Raw genomic sequence first — 22,500 nt, 5'->3', positions numbered from 1 at the left:
AAATCAATGGTGTTATGAGTTATTGACCTTTTTAATGCTCCAATTATTATATAATCTCAAATATTCCACTTAAAAAAAATATTGATTTTTTTCCATAAAAAACTGTTTTTTTTTTGTGACAAAAAGAGCATACAACTTAAATCTTTAAAATCATTATATTGACAGATAGACTTAATGTTGATCTGGAGATTTAAAACTTGAATAATAAAACAAAATAAAACTGAATAATGACACATTTTTAATATTTTTTTTGACAAAAACCCTGTGGGATCCCTGAGATCAAGCCTGAGTGGAGGTCGAAATGTATATTTTTTTATACATATATTGTATTGTTTTTTAAAATAAAGAATATCAAAATGGCCTCCACTTGTTTTGATTTTTCAGTGTGCGGCCCTCAGTGGATAAAGTTTGGACACCCCTGCCTTAAGGCATCAGCAGATGAAGTGTTTATGAGAAGGTTAGACATCCTGTTATTAAAACCCTAATTACATTATATTACAGTCCACAGCCTGCAGTTTGCTTTAATAATTAAACATTCCAGATGCATGATTGTGTTGTGTTCCTCCTCCACCTTACAATAAACATTGTAACAAACAACATAAGACACACCCAGGGCTTGCATTTTTTAAAGGCATTTAGCATTTGCAACACATTGTTTCTTCAATTAGAATTTTAAGTTTGTCAATTGTGATGCACAAACCAACATACTTGCAGATGGCAGGGAAACACTCTTGAAGTCCTTTCTTCTTCACCAGAGAACCTTCGATGCAGTACATGATGATGTCCATCACCTGATGACCAAAACAATGCAGAGGGTAAGGAGGTAGCACTGCTGTGGTGACCAGCTTTACTATAATTCTATACTACAGTAGATTTAATGGACCATCTACCAGAGATGTTGATCTCTAGCTAAAGGATTGTACATTCTTAACAACTTCCCAGGGGTGATTGAACATGTGCACCTCAACAAGCAAGTCCACAACATCTCCAGGCATCTTCTCCACCAGGATGTCAATCACTCTCAATATTTCAGTCTTGGCCCGAGCCAGAGTGGTGGTGTGAACGTTCTGCTGTGACTGAGAATTCGCCTGAGCGGCATTGAAACGATGAACCTGCGACAAAAGACACAAAACAAAACATGAAAAACCGACTGAATGTGAAAAAACAAACAAAAAAAACGTGATAGTCAAGGCAAAATATGATTTGTAATACACTACACTGCAAAAAGTATCTGGCCACCTGCCTTGACTCACATATGAACTTGAAGTGCCATCACATTCCTAACCCATAGAGTTCAATATGACATCAGTCCACCTTTTGCAGTCTCTGTTCTAATTCATCCCAAAGGTGTTCTATCTGGTTCAGGTCAGGACTCTGTGCAGGCCAGTCAAGTGCATCCACACTAGACTCTGCCATCCACGTCTTCATGGACCTTGCTTTGTGCACTGGTGCACAGTCATGCTGGAAGTGGAAGGAGCCCGTTCCAAACAGTTTGTGGAATTGTCCAAAATGTTTTGGTATCCTGGAGCATTCAAAGTCCCTTTCACTAAAACTAAGGGGCCAAGCACCATAATTCCTCCTCCACCCAATGTACTGTTCTCCTGGCAATCGTCCATCAGATTTGCCGGATGGAAAAGCGTGATTCATCACTCCAGAGAAGGCGTCTCCTCTGCTCTAGAGTCCATTGGCGATGTGCTTTGCATTGGACTCGGTGATGTATGGCTTAGATGCAGCAGCTCGGCCATGGAAAGCATGAAGCTCTCTGCGTACTGTACGTGGGCTAATTGGAAGGTCACATGAAGTTTGGAGCTCTGTAGCAACTGACTGTGCGGAAAGTCTTTGCACTATGCCCTTCAGCATCAGTTTACGTGGCATACAACTTTGTGGCTGAGTTGCTGTTGTTCCCAAACTCTTACATTTTCTTATAATAAAGCAGACAGTTGACTTTGGAATATTTATGAGTAGGAACATTTCACGACTGTTTTTTGTCGCACAGGTGGCATCCTATGACAGTTCCACTGACCGACTGTCCGGCACATTCCTTCACATGTTTGTAGAACCAGTCTCCATGCCTAAGTGCTTAGTTGTCTACACCTGTGGCCAGGCCAACTGATTCAGACACCTGATTCTCATCATGTAAATGGTGGTCAAATATTTCAGGCATTTTATTGTGTTTCAGGCTCACCTCTCTTGCAATGGTGGTGATGAAGGCAGGGGGCCGGGCGGTTGCAATAAGAGAGAGGGCATGTCGGGCGGAGCGAGCAGAGTCTGCTGGCGGGTTGAGTGGCAAACCCATGGTGATACTAAACATACAAAGACAGGGACATCAACTCAAATTGTAAAATCAATCAATCAATGTTTATTTATATAGCCCTAAATCACAAATGTCTCAAAGGACTGCACAAACCATTACGACTACGACATCCTCGGAAGAACCCACATAAGGGCAAGGAAAACTCACACCCAGTGGGACACCTGTGACAATGATGAATATGAGAACCTTGGAGAGGACCTCATATGTGGGCAACCCCCCCAACCCCCCCTCTAGGGGACCGAAAGCAATGGATGTCGAGCGGGTCTAACATGATACTGTGAAAGTTCAATCCATAGTGGCTCCAACACAGCCGCGAGAGTTCAGTTCAAGGGGATCCAAGACAGCAGCGAGAGTCCCGTCCACAGGTAACCATCCCAAGCGGAGGCGGATCAGCAGCGTAGAGATGTCCCCAACCGATACACAGGCGAGCGGTCCATCCTGGGTCCCGACTCTGGACAGCCAGTACTTCATCCATGGTCATCGGACCGGACCCACTCCACAAGGGAGGGGGGGACAGAGGAGAAAAAGAAAAGAAGCGGCAGATCAACTGGTCTAAAAAGGAGGTCTATTTAAAGGCTAGAGTATACAAATGAGTTTTAAGGTGAGACCCTTGCTCCTGATGGGTGCTGGTTGGCGCCTTGCATGGCAGCTCCCTCCATCAGTGTGTGAATGTGTGTGTGAATGGGTAAATGTGGAAGTAGTGTCAAAGCGCTTTGAGTACCTTGAAGGTAGAAAAGCGCTATACAAGTACAACCCATTTAAGAAATTTTAAGAAATATAAATGCTTCTGTTTTTTTTTTAATAATGATCTTTTCTGACTTGTAAAATGTTACATTGAATACTTTTGTTAAATGACGTCACATTGCAAGAAGTCAGTGTTCAAGAACAAGAAAAAAAACACAAACATGAGGGATAATTTACTTGAACTAAGCAAAATGATCTGCCAATACCACAACAAAATTTGGCTTGTCGAGACTTTCCAAAACAAGTCAAATTAACTAACCTCAAAGAACCCAAAAATACCTTAAAATAAGTATACTCTCACTAATACCAAGTGCACTTTTCTTGATTGAAAACAAATATAAGATGTTTTTGCTCAATATGTTGAAAAATATTCTTAAAATAAGTAAATGCTAGTGTCATTATCTTGACATAATGATAAGCCCTCAGCATTACATTTCTTGAAACCAGCAAACTTATACTAAAAACTAGTTCTTAATGACAGACAAGAAGGCAAACGCTTGTTACTCTCGGGGTCTCCTCGCCGCTCAGGTAAATCATATCGTCTAGAAATGCATTTTCCAATCAATAACATGACATCATCGCGCCAAGTGCCTGCTCTTTCAGTCATATATATATATATATATATATATATATATATATATATATATATATATATATACACACACTATAAATAGTTAGAAATGTCACATGTTAAATGTTTAAATATTAACTGTCAGTTTACTCTACTGTGCCAACTGTACTACTATATGAGTACCTACTTTCTATTGTTTCATTGAAATAAAACAGCAAAGTCCATTTGGCCGTCATCTGTTTTAATTATGAGACACAATTGTGTCAAAGTCAGGATTTTTTTAATTTCATGCTGGAAATAAAACATTTTTACTTTGAAAAAGTAGTTTTATATTTGTGAGTGTTGATGACACAGCTTTGCAACATTTGATGTTCTAGTTTCAAGCATGTTTTACTCAATACAGCTCATCACATCTCAGCAACAAGCTGTAATATCTTACTGACATCATTTAGGACCAAAACACTTAAAACAGGGGTAGGGAACCTATGGCTCTAAAGCCAGATGAGGCTCTTTTGATGACTGCATCTGGCTCTCTGATAAATCTGAGCTGACGTTGCTTAACATGATAAGTAATGAATAATTCCACTTGTCATCACAGTGTTAAAAATAATGTTCAAAATATAAAACATTCTCATGCATTTTTAATCCATCCATCCGTTTTCTACCGCAACTGTTCAAGAAGTTGCGTTAATGGTAAGAAGTTATTTATTTATTATTGGTTAGTGTGGGTCTTGCCCTCCTGGGGGTTCTTCAGACCCCCAAGCACCGACATGAGAGCCTGTTTCAGGGTTACAATATTGTTTTATTTTTCAATAATTCTCTCAGTTGCTTTCCAGCAATAGTATTTCCAGCCCCAACCCTGTCTCTCCTCCTGACTGCTGCTTATAACAGAGCGACAGGTGATTAGATAAAAAGGCCCAGGTGGGCCGTATACGCACCTGTCGCTGCAGGCCCGCAGGCCACACCCCCTCCGCAGTTAGCTTCAGAATAACAATGTTAATACAAAGAATAAAAGACCTATTATACTCTATAAATGTTGGTCTTACTTAAAAATGTACATGTTTAGTTGTGTTCAGTGTTAAAAAAAATATTATATGGCTCTCACGGAAACATATTTTAAAATATTTGGCTTTTTGGCTCTCTCAGCTAAAAAGGATCCCGACCCCTGCCTTATAACAAGTAAAAGACTAACTTAAAATCTGCTTAGTGAGAAGAATGATTTTATCAGACATAAAATAAGCAAAAATCAGCCTTATTTGACATATTTCATCTTACTTAGATTTCACTTTTTGCAATGTAATGCCTTTCCACTTGCTCGGATGTTGATAAAATAAACAATTTTGTGTTTATTTGTATTTGGAACATTTTACACAGGGCTGTTTTGTCAAGATGCATCAGTCTGAAATTGGACGACCCGCTAAAATAAAACAACATTATGATGTGATTTAAGGAAGCACATGCAGAACTGCACTGCAGACACTGAAATCTAAGTAAGATCAAATATCTCAAATAAGGGAGATATTTGCTGATTTTCTGTCTGATAAGATCTTTCTAATCAGACGTAGCCGGATAGTCGAACCTCGGATTCAGGAGGAACGGTGTGGTTTTGGTCCTGGTGGTGGAACTGTGGACCAGCTCTATACTCTGGGCAGGGTTCTTGAGGGTGCATGGGAGTTTGCCCAACCAGTCTACATGTGCTTTGTGGACTTGGGGAAGGCATTGGACCGTGTCCCTCGGGAAGTCCTGTGGGGAGTGCTCAGAGAGTATGGGGTATGGGACTGTCTTATTGTGGTGGTCCACTTCCTGTATGATCAGTGTCAGAACTTGTAGTAAGTCGGACACGTTTCCAGTGAGGGTTGGACTTCGCCAAGGCTGCCTTTGTCACCCATTCTGTTCAGAACTTTTATGGACAGAATTTCTAGGCTCAGTCAAGGCGTTGAGGGGATCTGGTTTTGTGGCTGCAGGATTAGGTCTCTGCTTTTTGCAGATGATGTGGTCCTGATGGCTTCATCTGACCGGGATCTTCAGCTCTCACTGGATCGGTTCGCAGCCGAGTGTGAAGCGACCGGAATGAGAATCAGCGCCTCCAAGTCCGAGTCCATGGTTCTCGCCCGGAAAAGGGTGGAGTGCAATCTGCGGGTTGGGGAGGAGACCCTGCCCCAAGTGGAGGAGGTCAAGTACCTCGGAGTCTTGTTCACGAGTGGGGGAAGAGTGGATGGTGAGATGGACAGGCGGATCGGTGCGGCGTCTTCAGTAATGCGGACGCTGTATCGATCCGTTGTGGTGAAGAAAGAGCTGAGCCGGAAGGCAAAGCTCTCAATTTACCGGTCGATCTAAGTTCCCATCCTCACCTATGGTCATGAGCTTTGGGTTATGACCGAAAGGACAAGATCACGGGTACAAGCGGCCCAAATGAGTTTCCTGGACCGGGTGGCGGGTCTCTCCCTTAGAGATAGGATGAGAAGCTCTGGCATCTGGGAGGAGATCAAAGTAAAGCCGCTGCTCCTTCACATGGAGAGGAGCTAGATGAGGTGGTTCGGGCATCTGGTCAGGATGCCACCTGAATGCCTCCCTTGTGAGGTGTTTAAGGCACGTTTGACCGGTAAGAGGTCACGGGGAAGACCCAGGACACGCTGGGAAGATTATGTCTCCCGGCTGGCCTGGGCACGACCCGGGATCCCCCGGGAAGAGTTGGACGAATTGACTGGGGAGAAAGAAGTCTGGGCTTCCCTGCTTAGGCTGCTGCCCCCGTGACCCGGCCTCAGATAAGTGGAAGAAGATGGATGGATGGATGGATGGATGGTTGCCGACCCCTGCTCTCGGGAGTATTGCAATAGAATTGGACTCCCAACTCTGCACAATACACCACAAACTGTGTACTGATCTTAGAAGCCAGTTCATAAACATTGAAGTCTTTGGTGACATGCATCATAAAAGTGTGTGTGTGGTCTTAAGAGCAAACCAGAGAAAGAGCGAACGGGTGAGTAAGAAAAGGTGTGAGGGAGCAAGAGAGAGACTTACAAATAAATGAAGTGAGGAGATTAGTGGGCAGCTTATAATGTCAAGGCTAAGTCAATGGGAGCCATTCACCAGACAACAGCATAATGGACTCCCACAATGCAACAGGAATCAGACACACACAACACACCCCAACAGCTGGCCCCACCCTTTCGCTAAGTGTGTGTGAGGAGAGTGAGGGGGGGGCGAGCGAGGCCACCCTGTTAACAAATGAGTTGGGAGGAGAGAAAGAAGAGGGCGTGATGGGCGGACAGAAGACAGCCCGGGCGGTGATTCATCTCTCCTGCCATTAAAGACGGCAGCCACGCATCCTCTTATTAATACGGGTAATATATTACCCATAAATCAGCAACGCTGAAATGTTTAATTTCATTTATGGCGGCGGCTGTAATTGAAAACAGTCCCGATGTTGATATAAAGCAGGAGTGAAGGGAGCTAATTGTGCTGAGAAGCAATGAGGTTAATGACCAACATTAAGTACATGTAATGAAATGATCTGGATTATCATTAAAGTCACGAGAGATCACTCACTCAATATCTCTCACACACGCACGCACGCACGCACGCACGCACGCACGCACGCACGCACGCACGCACACACACACACACACACACACACACACACACACACACACACACACACACACACACACACACACACACACACACACACACACACACACACACACACAGGCACCCATCTACATTTCGACACGTGCACTGCAAAAACTGAAATCTAAGTAAGATTAAATATCTCAAAAAAGGGAGATGTTTGCTTATTTTCTAAGTGGATTTTACAAGCCCCGTTTCCATATGAGTTGGGAAATTGTGTTAGATGTAAATATAAACAGAATACAATGATTTGCAAATCCTTTTCAAGCCATATTCAGTTGAATATGCTACAAAGACAACATATTTGATGTTCAAACTCATAAACATTTTTTTTTTCTGCAAATAATCGTTAACTTTAAATTTGATGCCAGCAACACGTGACAAAGAAGTTGGGAAAGGTGTCAATAAATACTGATAAAGTTGAGGAATGCTCATCAAACACTTATTTGGAACATCCCACAGGTGTGCAGGCTAATTGGGAACAGGTGGGTGCCATGATTGGGTATAAAAACAGCTTCCCAAAAAATGCTCAGTCTTTCACAAGAAAGGATGGGGCGAGGTACACCCCTTTGTCCACAACTGCGTGAGCAAATAGTCAAACAGTTTAAGAACAACCTTTCTCAAAGTGCAATTGCAAGAAATTTAGGGATTTCAACATCTACGCTCCATAATATCATCAAAAGGTTCAGAGAATCTGGAGAAATCACTCCACGTAAGCGGCATGGCCGGAAACCAACATTGAATGACCGTGACCTTCCATCCCTCAGACGGCACTGTATCAAACACCGGCATCCTATCTCTAAAGGATATCACCACATGGGCTCAGGAACACTTCAGAAAACCACTGTCACTAAATACAGTTCGTCGCTACATCTTTAAGTGCAAGTTAAAGCTCTACTATGCAAAGCGAAAGCCATTTATCAACAACATCCAGAAACACCGCCGGCCCGAGATCATCTAAGATGGACTGATGCAAAGTGGACAAGTTTATTTGTGGTCATACGAGTCCACATTTCAAATTGTTTTTGGAAATATTCCACATCGTGTCATCCAGACCAAAGGGGAAGCGAACCATCCAGACTGTTATCGACGCAAAGTGTAAAAGCCAGCATGTGTGATGGTATGGGGGTGTATTAGTGCCCAAGGCATGGGTAACTTACACATGTGTGATGGTATGGGGGTGTATTAGTGCCCAAGACATGGGTAACTTACACATGTGTGATGGTATGGGGGTGTATTAGTGCCCAAGGCATGGGTAACTTACACATGTGTGATGGTATGGGGGTGCATTAGTGCCCAAGGCATGGGTAACTTACACATCTGTGAAGGCACCATTAATGCTGAAAGGTACATACAGGTTTTGGAACAACATATGCTGATATCTAAGCGCCGTCTTTTTCATGGACGCCCCTGCTTATTTCAGCAAGACAATGCCAAGCCACATTCAGCACGTGTTACAACAGCGTGGCTTCGTAAAATGAGTGCGGGTACTTTCCTGGCCCGCCTGCAGTCCAGACCTGTCTCCCATGGAAAATGTGTGGCACATTATGAAGTGTAAAATACGACAACGGAGACCCCGGACTGTTGAAGGACTGAAGCTCTACATAAAACAAGAATGGGAAAGAATTCCACTTTCAAAGCTTCAACAATTAGTTTCCTCAGTTCCCAAACGTTTATTGAGTGTTGTTAAAAGAAAAGGTGATGTAACACAGTGGTGAACATGCCCTTTCCCAACTACTTTGGCACATGTTGCAGCCATGAAATTCTAAGTTAATTATTTGCAAAAAAAACTAAGTTTATGAGTTTGAACATCAAATATGTTGTCTTTGTAGTGCATTCAATTGAATATGGGTTGAAAATGATTTGCAAATCATTGTATTCATTTATATTTACACAATTTCCCAACTCATATGGAAACAGGGTTTGTACAAGACAACTTGTCTTTTAGTATTAAGTAAGCAAAAAAAGCCTCCTAATTTAGCTGCTGACATATGCAGTAACATATTGTGTCATTTACCATTAAGATAGATAGAAAGAAGAAAGAGAAAGTAAGCAGATATTAACAGTAAATGAACGAGTAGATTAATAATTCATTTTCTACCACTTGTCCTTAACAATGTTGACAGAATAAAAGAATGGAAAATGACAATATATCACTGCAGCTAAATTGGGAGCCTTTGTTTGCTTACTCACTACTAAAAGACAAGTTTTCTTGTATGTTCACTTTTATTTATGCACAAAATTGCAATAAGAAACAAATGTTTAATGTACCTTGAGATTTTTTTATTTAAATAAAGCCAAAATTGCAATTTTTTGTGGTCCCCTTTATTTTGAAAATTACGGGAATAATTTTAGGCACCAGTACCAAATTGGCATGGGGACAACACTAGGTGGTATGTGCGACTATTAAATGTCCCAACAGGGGACCACTGAGCATGATCACTCCTCCTTGACGCAATCAGTGGAAGGAGTCATCTAGTGAATGCTTTGCACACTTTGCACACAATCAGCGCCAGTATTTACACCGCCTCCAATATTTGCCTGGAAGCTCCATTTTTTTAAATCAAATTTCATGTCTGTAATTAGGTCCAAATAATCAACGCAAACTGTACCGGGGTGAAAAGTACAAATAGAAAAATAACCCTTTACTCGACTTTAAAGTGACAAGCAGCCTGCTTTCACGGCCACTATTAGGCTGACATTATCCAGTCAATAATGACCCCCCCCCCCCGTATTGATTGTTGTGTGTGACGCAGCGGACAATAACATTAGTCGCATTGTGTGTGAGTCATTGGTGGCAGAAATCAACACCGATACTGGCTTGACAGGTTAAGTGTCTGACTTACTGACTGGTAAACTTAATGAGTTACATGATAGCTAACTGCACTGCAAAAACTGGAATCTAAGTAAGATGACATATGTCAAATAAGGCTGATATTCTACTTACTAAGCAAATGTTATGTTAGTGTTTTACTTGTTTTAAGGGTTTTAGTCCTAAATGATCTCAGTAAGATATTACAGCTTGTTGCTGAGATGTGATGACCTATATTGAGTAAAACATGCTTGAAACTATTTGTGTCCAAATGTCCAAAACACACTCAGCAATGGTGCACAGGAAGGCAGGGAAGAGGCGGCCAAAATGGTCAAAAGTCCCAATTTTGTCCAAAACACCTCCCCGGGTTCCAGTCCCAAAAGTCCCGCCGCAGACGAACAAGTCCCAGGATTTAAAAAATGTCCAAAACGCACCCAGCAAAGTCCCACGGGAAGTGGGGGAGAAAAGTAAGAAAAGTTGGAAAAAGTCCCCTAAAATGTTCAAAATACCTACCCAGGTTCCAGTCCCACAAGTTCCAGGATGCCCAGAATGTCCTTAACACACCCAGTCGAGTCCCACGGGGAGGGGGGATAAAAGTTGGAAAAGTCGGCTAAAGTCCCAAAATTACTCAAGTAAAAGTAAGGAGTAGTCACACAAATATCAACTTGAGTAAAAGTAAAAAGTATGTTGTGAAAAAACTACTCAAGTACTGAGTAACTGATGAGTAACCTGTTTGTTTAAAGATGACGGCAACAAGTAATGCACAAAAACATAAAAATAGCAATGAACAAATTCACAGCCAAAAGTATCTCTTAAGCAACTAAAACAATAATATATATTAAATACTATATATTTGGACTTACACTGTATTGAAAATGAATTTGACCTTTGCAAGCTCATTATACTATTGGCTAAGTTTTATATTCATAAGTGTAAGTTTCTCAATACCCGACCTGTTTTTTGTGCCTTTAAAAAAGATTTAGAACTCTACATTAAAACACTACCTCTAACAAGCAAAAAGCTGTGAAAACGATGATGCTATGTTCCAAATTTAAGTTATTTACTGAGATTGCACTTTGTTTATTTTATACATATATTTTTTTTGCATCCTATTTTAGTTACTTTGAATTTACAACCCCCTGGCGCTGTTTTGTACGTTTTTTATACTGTTTTTGTACTTACTTTGATTATTATTTTCAACTGTTTGTAAATGTTGACATTCAAAAATAAAGGTTTATAAAAAAAAAAACAATGTGCAGTTAATCATGTGACCGCCTGGCTCTGTTTGATTGGTGAAACGGAGTCAGAGGTCACCAATGACTGCATTTGATTGGTGAAACGGAGTCAGAGGTCACCAGTGACTGCATTTGATTGGTGAAACGGAGTCAAAGGTCACCAGTGACTGCATTTGATTGGTGAAACAGAGTCAAACGTCACCAGTGACTGCATTTGATTGGTGAAACGGAGTCAAAGGTTACCAGTGATTGCATTTGATTGGTGAAACGCAGGCATGTGATAGAGCCTACTTTGAAGGTCTGTCTGACGAACAAAATAAACAAAGCAAGCATTAACAGATCGATAAAAGTCAGTAGCGAGTAGCGAGCTGAATGTAGATAAATGGAGCCGAGTAAAAGTAACGTTTCTTCTCTATAAATATACTCAAGTAAAAGTAAAAGTATGTTGCATTAAAACTACTCTTAGAAGCACAATTTATCCCAAAAGTTACTCAAGTAGTTGTAACGGAGTAAATGTAGCACGTTACTACCCACCTCTGGTAGTCGCTCACAACATTCTTACAACACGTGTCACACAGGGCCTCCTTTAATTATGTTTAATTATGTTCACTATTCCTGTACTTTGAGCAGAAAAGACATAAGGGAGAGTTGAATGTACAACAGCCTGAAAGCTTGTATTTCTGTGCAGCTGAACCTCTGTGTGGCTCTTTGTCCCTGTTACACACTAGTCGTCAATACACTCCTTACAGAGCTCTGTGTGTGTGTGTGTGTGTGTGTGTGTGTGTACGTGCGTGTGTGCGTGCACGTGTGTGTGTGTGTTAATCCTTTTTTCAATAGGCACAGAATGGAAAAAAGCCCCCAGTGTGGAAAAGACTGGCACACATTTTATACATTTCAATGGAGGTTTGCTGGCCTGCAGCTTTCTGATTTACCTACTGAGCTCGTCTCTTAAAAAAAAATAAAAGATGAAGGTCACGCAGTTTTAGCAACACCTGTAACACTTCCAAAACACATCAGCTCCAAATAAAAGCCCCTCGAATATTATAAAATCGCTTGAAGGGTGAAAGTGTTACATTATCATAGACAGCAATGCTGCAGTAGTATGAATACTTGGATTTATTATTTGTTAATACATTTTAAAAACGAGTTATAAAACTATATGTGTTTGATATTGTGCAGTGAAAAGTATTATCATTCAGTTGCCATGAATAGTTTTAGCTAGAGATGTCCGATAATGGCTTTTTTGCTGATATTCAGATACTGTCCAACTCTTAATTACCGATTCCGATATCAACCGATACCAATATATGCAGTCGTGGAATGAACACATTATTATGTCTCATTTTGTTGTGATGTCCCGCTAGATGCATTAAACAATGTAACAAGGTTTTCCAAAATAAATCAACTCAAGTTATGGAAAAAAATGCCGACATGGCACTGCCGTATCAAAAGACACCGCATAGCCTAAAAAAATGTTGAATGAATGATATTGGTCCAAAAATACAAAAACAAACCCGTCCGGAGCCGCAATAAATCGAAAGCCATATTACATGCAGATAGTGTGTCATGAGATATAAATTGAATTAAGAGGACTTAAAGGAAACTAAATGATCTCAAATATAGCTACAAATGAGGCGTAATGATGCAATATGTACATATAGCTAGCCTAAATAGCATGTTAGCATCGATTAGCTTGCAGTGAGCAAATATGTCTGATTAGCACTCCACACAAGTCAATAACATCAACAAAACTCACCTTTGTGCATTCCTGCACAACGTTAAAAGTTTGGTGGACAGAAAAAGAAGTGGCATAAAACACGTCCTAGAAAGTCGGAGAAAGTTATACATGTAAACAAACCACGGTGAGTTCAAGGACCGCCAAATGTAGTAGGACAAAACGGCGCTTGCCAAATACTTGAATCAGTGAAGCATGTTTAATGTGAATAATGTGCTTTATAACAATTAGGGAGGTTTGTGTCATGTTTGTCCTCCTACAGAAACTATATTAAAGCAAAAAATATATTTTTTGTATTTTTTCCCTTTATCTTTTTCCATTTTGTCATACCTTTTGGAAAAAGCTCCAGGGATCAACTAGGGCGGCGCTAAAGAGCTGCATGCGGTTTGCCGACCCCCAGCCTAGCCCTACAATTAGGGGTGTGGGAAAAAATCGATTCGAATTTGAATTGCGATTCTCATGTTGTGCGATTGACAATCGATTCTCATTTTTTAAAAATAGTTTGTTTTTTTTTATAAATTTTTTTTTATTTCTTTCCAATCAATCCAACAAAACAACACACAGCAATACCATAACAATGCAATCCAATTCCAAAACCGAACCTGAGCCAGCAACACTCAGAACTGCAATAAACAGAGCAATTGAGAGGAGACACAAACACCACACAGAACAAACCAAAAGTAGTGAAATAAAAATGAATATGATCAACAACAGTATCAATATTAGTTATCATTTCAGCATAGCAGTGATTAAAAATCCCTCATTGACATTATCATTAGACATTTATAAAAATAAAAAGAACAATAGTGTCACAGTGGCTTACACTTGCATGGCATCTCATAAGCTGGACAACACACTGTGTCCAATGTTTTCACAAAGATAAAATAAGTCTTATTTTTGGTTTGTTTAATAGTTAAAACAAATTCACAAAATCTACTACTCTGCTAGCATGTCAGCAGACGGGGTTAGATCCTGCTGAAATCTATGTATTGAATGAATACAGTCGTTTTGAATCGGAAAAATATCATTTTTAAATCGAGAATCGCATTGAATCGAAAAAAATCGATATATAATTGAATTGCGACCCCAAGAATCGATATTGAATCGAATCGTGGGACACCCAAAGATTCGCAGCCATACAATGAATAAATTCATATTTGAAGTGTGTTCTGACTCACTTGGCCAGCTGCTTTTCAGCATCAGCACAGAGCTCCAACAGACCCATGAGCACGGCCGATACGTCCATGTACGGCTCCCACACCGTGAACCCTCGGCCGATCAGATCGATGGCGGTGCGGCGGATGGTGCTGTGGGGCGGCAGCTTTGGGCTCGGCGGCTGCAGCAACAGGAAGGTCAGAGCCTTGCCTGGGATGGCAAAACATAGAAACAATTTCAATTGCATCATAAGTCAAAATGAAAGGCTTTAATACCACAGAAAACAAAGCTTGCATTAGTACTTAATATTTAGTAGACCCAAGGAATGCTTTCAAAATAATTCTTTTACCCTGCCAAGGAGAAACTGTGAGATGCCATCAACCACAATCTGTAATGGAAACTGAATAGGTTTAGATTAGAGATGTCCGATAATATCGGACTGCCGACATTATCGGCCGATAAATGCTTTAAAATGTAATATCGGAAATAATCGGTATTGGTTTCACAAAGTACAATTTATGAGTTTTTAAAACGCGGCTGTATGGTGTGGTACACGGACGTAGAGAGAAGTACAGAGCAGTTGTGTCTCCCAGTCATACTTGCCAACCATCCCCATTTTCCCGGGGTACTCCCAAATGTCCCCTTCCGAAAATCTCCCAGGGGGAACCATTCTTCCGAATTTCTCCCGATTTCCACCCAGACAACAATATTAGCGTGCCGGCCCAATCACATAATATCTACGGCTTGTCACGCACACAAGACAATGCAAGCATACTTGGTCAACAGCCATACAGGTCACACTGAAGGTGGCCGTATAAACAACCTTAACACTGTTACAAATATGTGCCACACTGTGAACCCACACCAAACAAGAACGACAAACACATTTCGGGAGAACATCCACACCGTAACACAACAGAACAAATACCCGGAACCCCTTATACAGCCTCCGCTACCACCTCAACCTCCACATGTCCCAAATTCCAAGCTGCTGTTTTGAGGCATGTTAAAAAACTCTTAATTACCGATTCCGATACCAACTGATATCGATATATAGAGTGGTGGAATGAACACATTATTATGCCTAATTTAGTTGTGATGCCCCGCTGGATGCATTAAACAATGTAACAAGGTTTTACAAAATAAATCAACTCAAGTTATGGAAAAAAATGCCAACATGGCACTGCCATATTTATTATTGAAGTCACAAAGTGCATTATTTTTTTTAACATGCCTCAAAACAGCAGCTTGGAATTTGGGACATGCTCTCCCTGAGAGAGCCTGAGGAGGTTGAGGTGATAGCAGGGGGTGTATATTGTAGTGTCCCGGAAGAGTCAGTGCTGCAAGGGATTCTGGGTATTTGTCCTGTTGTGTTATGGTGCGGATGTTCTCCCGAAATGTGTTTGTCATTCTTGTTTGGTGTGGGTTCACACATTTGTAACAGTGTTTATGCGGCCACCCTCAGTGTGACCTGTATGCCTGTTGACCAAGTATGCTTGCATTCACTTGTGTGTGTGAAAAGCCGTCGATATTATATGATTGGGCCAGTGCCTTTAAGGTTTATTGGCGCTCTGTACTTCTCCCTACGTCCGTGTATCGCTCCGTACAGCGGCGTTTTAAAAAGTCATCAAATTTACTTTTTGAAACCAATACCGATTATGTCCGATATTACATTTTATAGCATTTATTGGCTGATGATATTGGCAGTCCGATACTATCGGACATCTCTAATGTAAAATATGAATGCAACTGTATACCTGAGACTGCGGGAAGACATCATCATTAAAACATGTCAAATTCCTTAGGATTTAATTTAGGTGTGAGGTGAAAGTAGTCAAACTTTGCTCAACATGCGCACACACACTCAGGATGAAGCTGGCGAGTGAGATGGAGGTCAGTTCATAGCTGACATGACATTTGAGACAGCCTCTGTGGGGACAGACTGACCATTAAATATCTCCCAACTCGCAATAAGGCCTCCCTCCCCCCAACACACACAGAACATAAACCCTGGTCCCAAAGTCCACCGTCCAGGTGTCAGTCTGTCAATCTGAACCAAGACATCACGGAGTGACAGAACCAGCCAGATTAGACACCGTAACTTGGTTTTATGGAGAAAGTACATGAACATATAGAGTAGAGATGTCCGATAATATCGGACTGCCCATGTTATCGTCCGATAAATGCTTTAAATTGTAATATTGGAAATTATCGGTATCTGTTTCAAAAAGTACAATTTATGACTTGCTGTGTGTGAGAGAAGTAGAGAGCGGCAATAAACCTTAAAGGGACTGATTTAGTGTGCTGGCCCAATCCCATAATATCTACGGCTTGTCACACACACAAGTGAATGCATTGCATACTTGGTCAACAGCCATACAGGTCACACTGAGGGTGGCCGTATAAACAACTTTAACACTGTTACAAATATGTGCCACACTGTGAACCCACACCAAACACAAATGACACACGTTTCGGGAGAACATCCGCACCGTAACACAACATAAACATAACAGAACAAATACCCAATATCCCTTGCAGCACTAACTCTTCCAAGACGCTACAATATACACCCCCGCTTTCCGTACCCCCCCAAACCCTGCCAACCTCAACCTCCTCAGGCTCTCTCAGGGAGAGCATGTCCCAAATTCCAAGCTGCTGTTTTGAGGCATGTAAAAAAAAATAATGCACTTTGTGACTTCAATAATAAATATGGCAGTGCCATGTTGGCATTGTTTTCTTATAACTTGAGTTGATTTATTATTGTAAAACCTTGTTACTTTGTTTAATGCATCCAGCGGGCATCACAACTAAATTAGGCATAATAATGTGTTCATTCCACCACTCTACATATTGGTATCACTTGATATCGGAATCGGTTGCAAACTCCACACAAAAATAACTTGTACTGGTTTTCCTTTAACAATTTAATGTTGTAAAAACTATATTTAACCCCAAAATTCGAGCAACTAAGCTGCCAGCATTTTCCGTAACCCCTCCCCCGAAAAAAACAATGGTACTGTTGTTTTCCATTCACCGTAAAATGTTGTAAAAAACAAACAAACACTATATTTTACAGTAAAATGTTGTAAATGTAAAGTTTTTACTTTAAAATTGACAATGTACTTAAAACTATTTATATAATTAAAAAATGAAATCCAAATGCAAATTCATAAATGATTCACTTTTACAAGCGGCCCTCGGATGGCAGCCATAACTGTCATGTGGCCCTCAATGACAACAAGTCTAACATCCCTGTACCAGCTCATACCTTCATCTAAATATTTCAATAAGGGAGATAAAACTTTGCCAAATCTTTAACTTGATCTAAACTAGAGATGTCCGATAATGGCATTTTTGCCAATATCCAATATTCCAATTTTGTCCAACTCTTACACAACAGAACAAATACCCAGAAACCCTTGCAGCACTAACTCTTCCGGGACGCTACAATATACACCCTCCGCTAACCCCCGCCCTCTCAACCTCCTCATGCTCCTTCAGGGAGAGCAAGTCCCAAATTCCAAGCTGCTGTTTTGAGGCATGTTTAAAAAAATAATGCACTTTGTGACTTCAATAATAACATTTGTTTCCATAACTTGAGTTGATTTTTTTTTTGAAAACCTTGTTCCATTGTTTAATGCAGCTCCATTTGGCTGTAGTCTGTTTTAAGAGACACAATTGTGTCAAAGTCATGATTTTTTTTTAACATGCTTGAAATAGGAAATTATTAATTTAAAAAAGTAGTTTTCTACTTGTGTTGATGACACAGCTTTGCAACACTTGATATTATAGTTTCAAGCATGTTTTACTCAATATAGGTCATCACATCTCAGCAACAATATCTTACTGAGATCATTTAGGACCAAAACACTTAAAACATAAAAACACTAACTTAAAATCTGCTGAGTGAGAAGAATGATCTTATCAGGCAGAAAATAAGCAAATATCAGCCTTATTTGACATATTTCATCCACTTAGATGTCAGTTTTTGCAGTGTTTTGTACCTCATTGAGTGTAATTTAAGATTAAGCCATGTTCCTACCTGCACGCCTTGTACGGAATAGACCGTTTGCATCCCGGGGGAACAAACCTCGCAGTAAAATGCAAAAACCCCGCCGTGACCATTTTGACATATTGTCAGGGAACGCACGATGTAATGATTCATTTTAACAACACAAGGAAGTCCGAATGTTATTGTAGTTTGTGTATAAAATATGCACATTCATTCGCTAACTTAATTGTTCTTATTCTGGCAGGAAAATCGATCTGAGCTCCAGAGAGCGATTAGTTTCACATAAACTGATAAGCAGTATATAAACTAAACGGGTGACTGTGTGAGGACTGCAGTACGGAGGTCAGAGGGCAATAGATCACTGGTCCAAGTCAAATCCCTGATGTGAATATTTATGCACATGCTTTTCTCAGAGTGAGACAGAAGAACAGTCCGAGGTCATAATGTGATTGATGAGGGCTGGGCGCTTGTTTGGATCAGAAAGTGGGGAATTTTCAACTGAGAGCCACGTTTTATCATGTTTTGGTCTAAGGTGAGTATAAACAAGCCAGGATATAGATCCAGTTGCAGCTGTAGCAGTAAAGAAGGAAGTGTAGAGAGGAGTCCACATTGAGGTCCATTTCTCACCACGGACATCTTTATTTAAAGTAGGGCTCTAGATTCAAATGAACCAATATCTATTGACAAAGCATCAGTCGGCCATAATGGAGTGTGAGTTGGAGTTGTAAACATGTCACATTAACGCCGAGAGGGTAATTAGAGCCCGAGTTTTGGTGGGAGGAAACAGACTCGGGGAGGAACCAGGGAGGAAAGGAAGAGCGTGGAATCCTAACAAATTGGAATATTGTAATTTACCGTGGCGGTTCAACTGCCTACACCACCATTAGCGGGCTTTCTACTGTCTTTCTTCCTTCCACCCGCCGCCCTCTCTTTGTCTGCTTTAACTTGAGTGAAAGTAAATCAATGTTAGAGACTTAGTTAAGGAATGAAAGCTCAATCAGCCAGGATGCAGAGAGTGGGAAAGAATGAAGAAGACAGCGGCGCAATAATAATACGTGGAAAAAGTTAATACAAACCCCGTTTCCGTATGAGTTGGGAAATTGTGATAGATGTAAATATAAACAGAATACAATGATTTGCAAATCCTTTTCAAGCCATATTCAGTTGAATATGCTACAAAGACAACATATTTGATGTTCAAACTCATAAACATTTTTTTTTTCTGCAAATAATCGTTAACTTTAAATTTGATGCCAGCAACACGTGACAAAGAAGTTGGGAAAGGTGGCAATAAATACTGATAAAGTTGAGGAATGCTCATCAAACACTTATTTGGAACATCCCACAGGTGTGCAGGCGAATTGGGAACAGGTGGGTGCCATGATTGGCTATAAAAACAGCTTCCCAAAAAATGCTCAGTCTTTCACAAGAAAGGATGGGGCGAGGTACACCCCTTTGTCCACAACTGTGTGAGCAAATAGTCAAACAGTTTAAGAACAACCTTTCTCAAAGTGCAATTGCAAGAAATTTAGGGATTTCAACATCTACGCTCCATAATATCATCAAAAGGTTCAGAGAATCTGGAGAAATCACTCCACGTAAGCGGCATGGCCGGAAACCAACATTGAATGACCGTGACCTTCCATCCCTCAGACGGCACCGTATCAAAAACCGACATCAATCTCTAAAGGATATCACCACATGGGCTCAGGAACACTTCAGAAAACCACTGTCACTAAATACAGTTTGTCGCTGCATCTGTAAGTGCAAGTTAAAGCTCTACTATGCAAAACCAAAGCCATTTATCAACAACATCCAGAAAGGCCGCCAGCTTCTCTGGGCCCGAGATCATCTAAGATTGACTGATGCAAAGTGGAAAGGTGTTCTGTGGTCTGACGAGTCCACATTTCAAATTGTTTTTGGAAATATTCCACATCGTGTCATCAAAGGGGGAGCGAACCATCCAGACTTATCGACGCAAAGTGTAAAAGCCAGCATGTGTGATGGTATGGGGGTGCATTAGTGCCCAAGGCATGGGTAACTTACACATCTGTGAAGGCACCATTGATGCTGAAAGGTACATACAGGTTTTGGAACAACATATGCCGCCATCTAAGCGCCGTCTTTTTCATGGACGCCCCTGCTTATTTCAGCAAGACAATGCCAAGCCACATTCAGCACGTGTTACAACAGCGTGGCTGGTAAAATATGAGTGCGGGTACTTTCCTGGCCCGCCTGCAGTCCAGAACTGTCTCCCATGGAAAATGTGTGGCGCATTATGAAGCGTAAAATACGACAGCGGAGACCCCGGACTGTTGAAGGACTGAAGCTCTACATAAAACAAGAATGGGAAAGAATTCCACTTTCAAAGCTTCAACAATTAGTTTCCTCAGTTCCCAAACATTTATTGAGTGTTAAAAGAAAAGGTGATGTAACACAGTGGTGAACATGCCCTTTCCCAACTACTTTGGCACGTGTTGCAGCCATGAAATTCTAAGTTAGTTATTATTTGCAAAAAATAATAATACAAAATATCTTGTCTTTGTAGCATATTCAACTGAATATGGGCTGAAAAGGATTTGCAAGTCATTGTATTCTTTTTATATTTACATCTAACACAATTTCCCAACTCATATGGAATCGGCGTTTGCACAAATCTAATACAATGAATTTATTTTGAGTAGCGCTTCACTCGCTACACTGTTGTACTGCCAGTGACTCTATAACTCACATGGACACACATGGCCTTAGTCGATGCTCATTTGCTCCACCACCGTCTTCATTTATTCATTCTGTAATACTAACCCTGTGCTGACTTGGTGGGCTGGGTCAACTGGACCCGGCCCAGGTCAGTCACAAGGTGACAACCACCACCAGCACAGTAGACTTGACATAAAACTCAAGATTTTATAAAGAATAGACCTAAGCTTCGGAGGTTTGACTTAATTATTGTATTTACCATTTACAAATCAAAGCCATTCTGTTTTAATGGACTGAATTGTATGTGAATATCAGACTTATTAGGAAATACACCTTAATTTTTAATGTAGTGGCAAAGCTTTTGTCCGCCCCACTTTTTGTCTGATTCGGTTTTTCATGGGAATATTCGCCAAACGCTTTCCTTGGTTTTAGTATACAGTCTATATTATCATTGCATTGTACCTAACAAACTCCTGCGTTTTCCCGCTTTTCAACCTACAAAGTCGAGTATCCCACAATACGCATCCTGTACAATGGTGACACAATCATTGTGCTTTTTAAAAAAAATTTATTAGTATAGCTGCAAAATAAGGCTATAGAACAGGGGTCGGGAACCTTTTTGGCTGAGAGAGCCAAGAAGCCAAATATTTTAAAATGTATTTCCGTAAGAGCCATATCATATTTTTTTTAACACTGAACACAACAAAACGCGTGCATTTTTGAGAAAGACCAACATTTTTAGAGAGGTCTCTTATTCTTTGTAATAACATTGTTATTCTGAAGCTAACTGTGGAGGGGGCGTGGCCTGCGGGCCTGCAGCGAACTGGGATGTGCCAGGACCGGCCTTGAATTCAGCGACAGGTGCGTAGAGGGCCCACCTGGCTCTTTTTATCTAATCACCTGTCGCTATGTTATAAGCAGCAGCTAGGAGGAGAGACGGGCTTGGGGCTAGAAACCAGAGCGCGAGCGAGAACAAAAGAGAAAAAGACAATTGCTGGAAAGCAACTGAGAGACTTATTGAAAAATAAAACAATATTGTAACCCTGAAACTGGCTCTCATGTCGGTGCTTGGTGGTCTGAAGAACCCCCAGGAGGGCAAGACCCACACTAACCAATAATAAATAAATGACTTCTTACCAACTTCTTGAACATAAAAATGCATGACAATATTTTATATTTTGAACGTTTTTTTTAACACTGTGATTACAAGTGGAATTATTCATTATTTATCGTGTTAAGCAATGTCAGCTCAGATTTATCAGAGAGCCAGATGCAGTCATCAAAAGAGCCACATCTGGCTCTAGAGCCATAGGTTCCCTACCCCTGCTATAGAAAGTTGTGAGTTGAAGCATAGGATCACATTCTGTAGGGCAGTGGTTCTCAAATGGGGATACGCTTGCCCCTGGGGGTACTTGAAGGTATGCCAAGGGGTACGTGAGATTTTTTTTTTTTAAATATTCTAAAAACAGCAACAATTCAAAAATCCTTTATATTTGAATAATACTTCAACAAAATATGAATTTAAGTTCATAAAGTGTGAAAAGAAATGCAACAATGCAATATTCAGTGTTGACAGCTAGATTTTTGTG

The 22,500-nt window shown here is 40.7% G+C and overlaps 1 protein-coding gene across 1 annotated transcript in view; it reads right to left on the bottom strand.

Moving 5' to 3' along the window:
* LOC133536558 (WD repeat-containing protein 7-like) overlaps positions 1-22,500 on the bottom strand; it is a 134,042-nt gene that overhangs the window by 13,642 nt on the left and 97,900 nt on the right. Inside the window, exons 17-20 of the mRNA XM_061877186.1 lie at positions 14,220-14,406; positions 2,186-2,303; positions 963-1,112; positions 709-791 (exon numbers count right to left, since the gene is read on the bottom strand). Coding sequence (XP_061733170.1) covers positions 709-791; positions 963-1,112; positions 2,186-2,303; positions 14,220-14,406 — 538 coding nt within the window. The remainder of the gene's footprint in view (positions 1-708; positions 792-962; positions 1,113-2,185; positions 2,304-14,219; positions 14,407-22,500) is intronic.

The sequence above is a fragment of the Nerophis ophidion genome, linkage group LG17 (assembly GCF_033978795.1).
Source record: "Nerophis ophidion isolate RoL-2023_Sa linkage group LG17, RoL_Noph_v1.0, whole genome shotgun sequence".
NCBI lineage: Eukaryota > Metazoa > Chordata > Actinopteri > Syngnathiformes > Syngnathidae > Nerophis > Nerophis ophidion.
The sequence above is the reverse complement of the archived record's forward strand: the minus strand, read 5'-3'. Positions and strand labels throughout refer to the sequence as shown.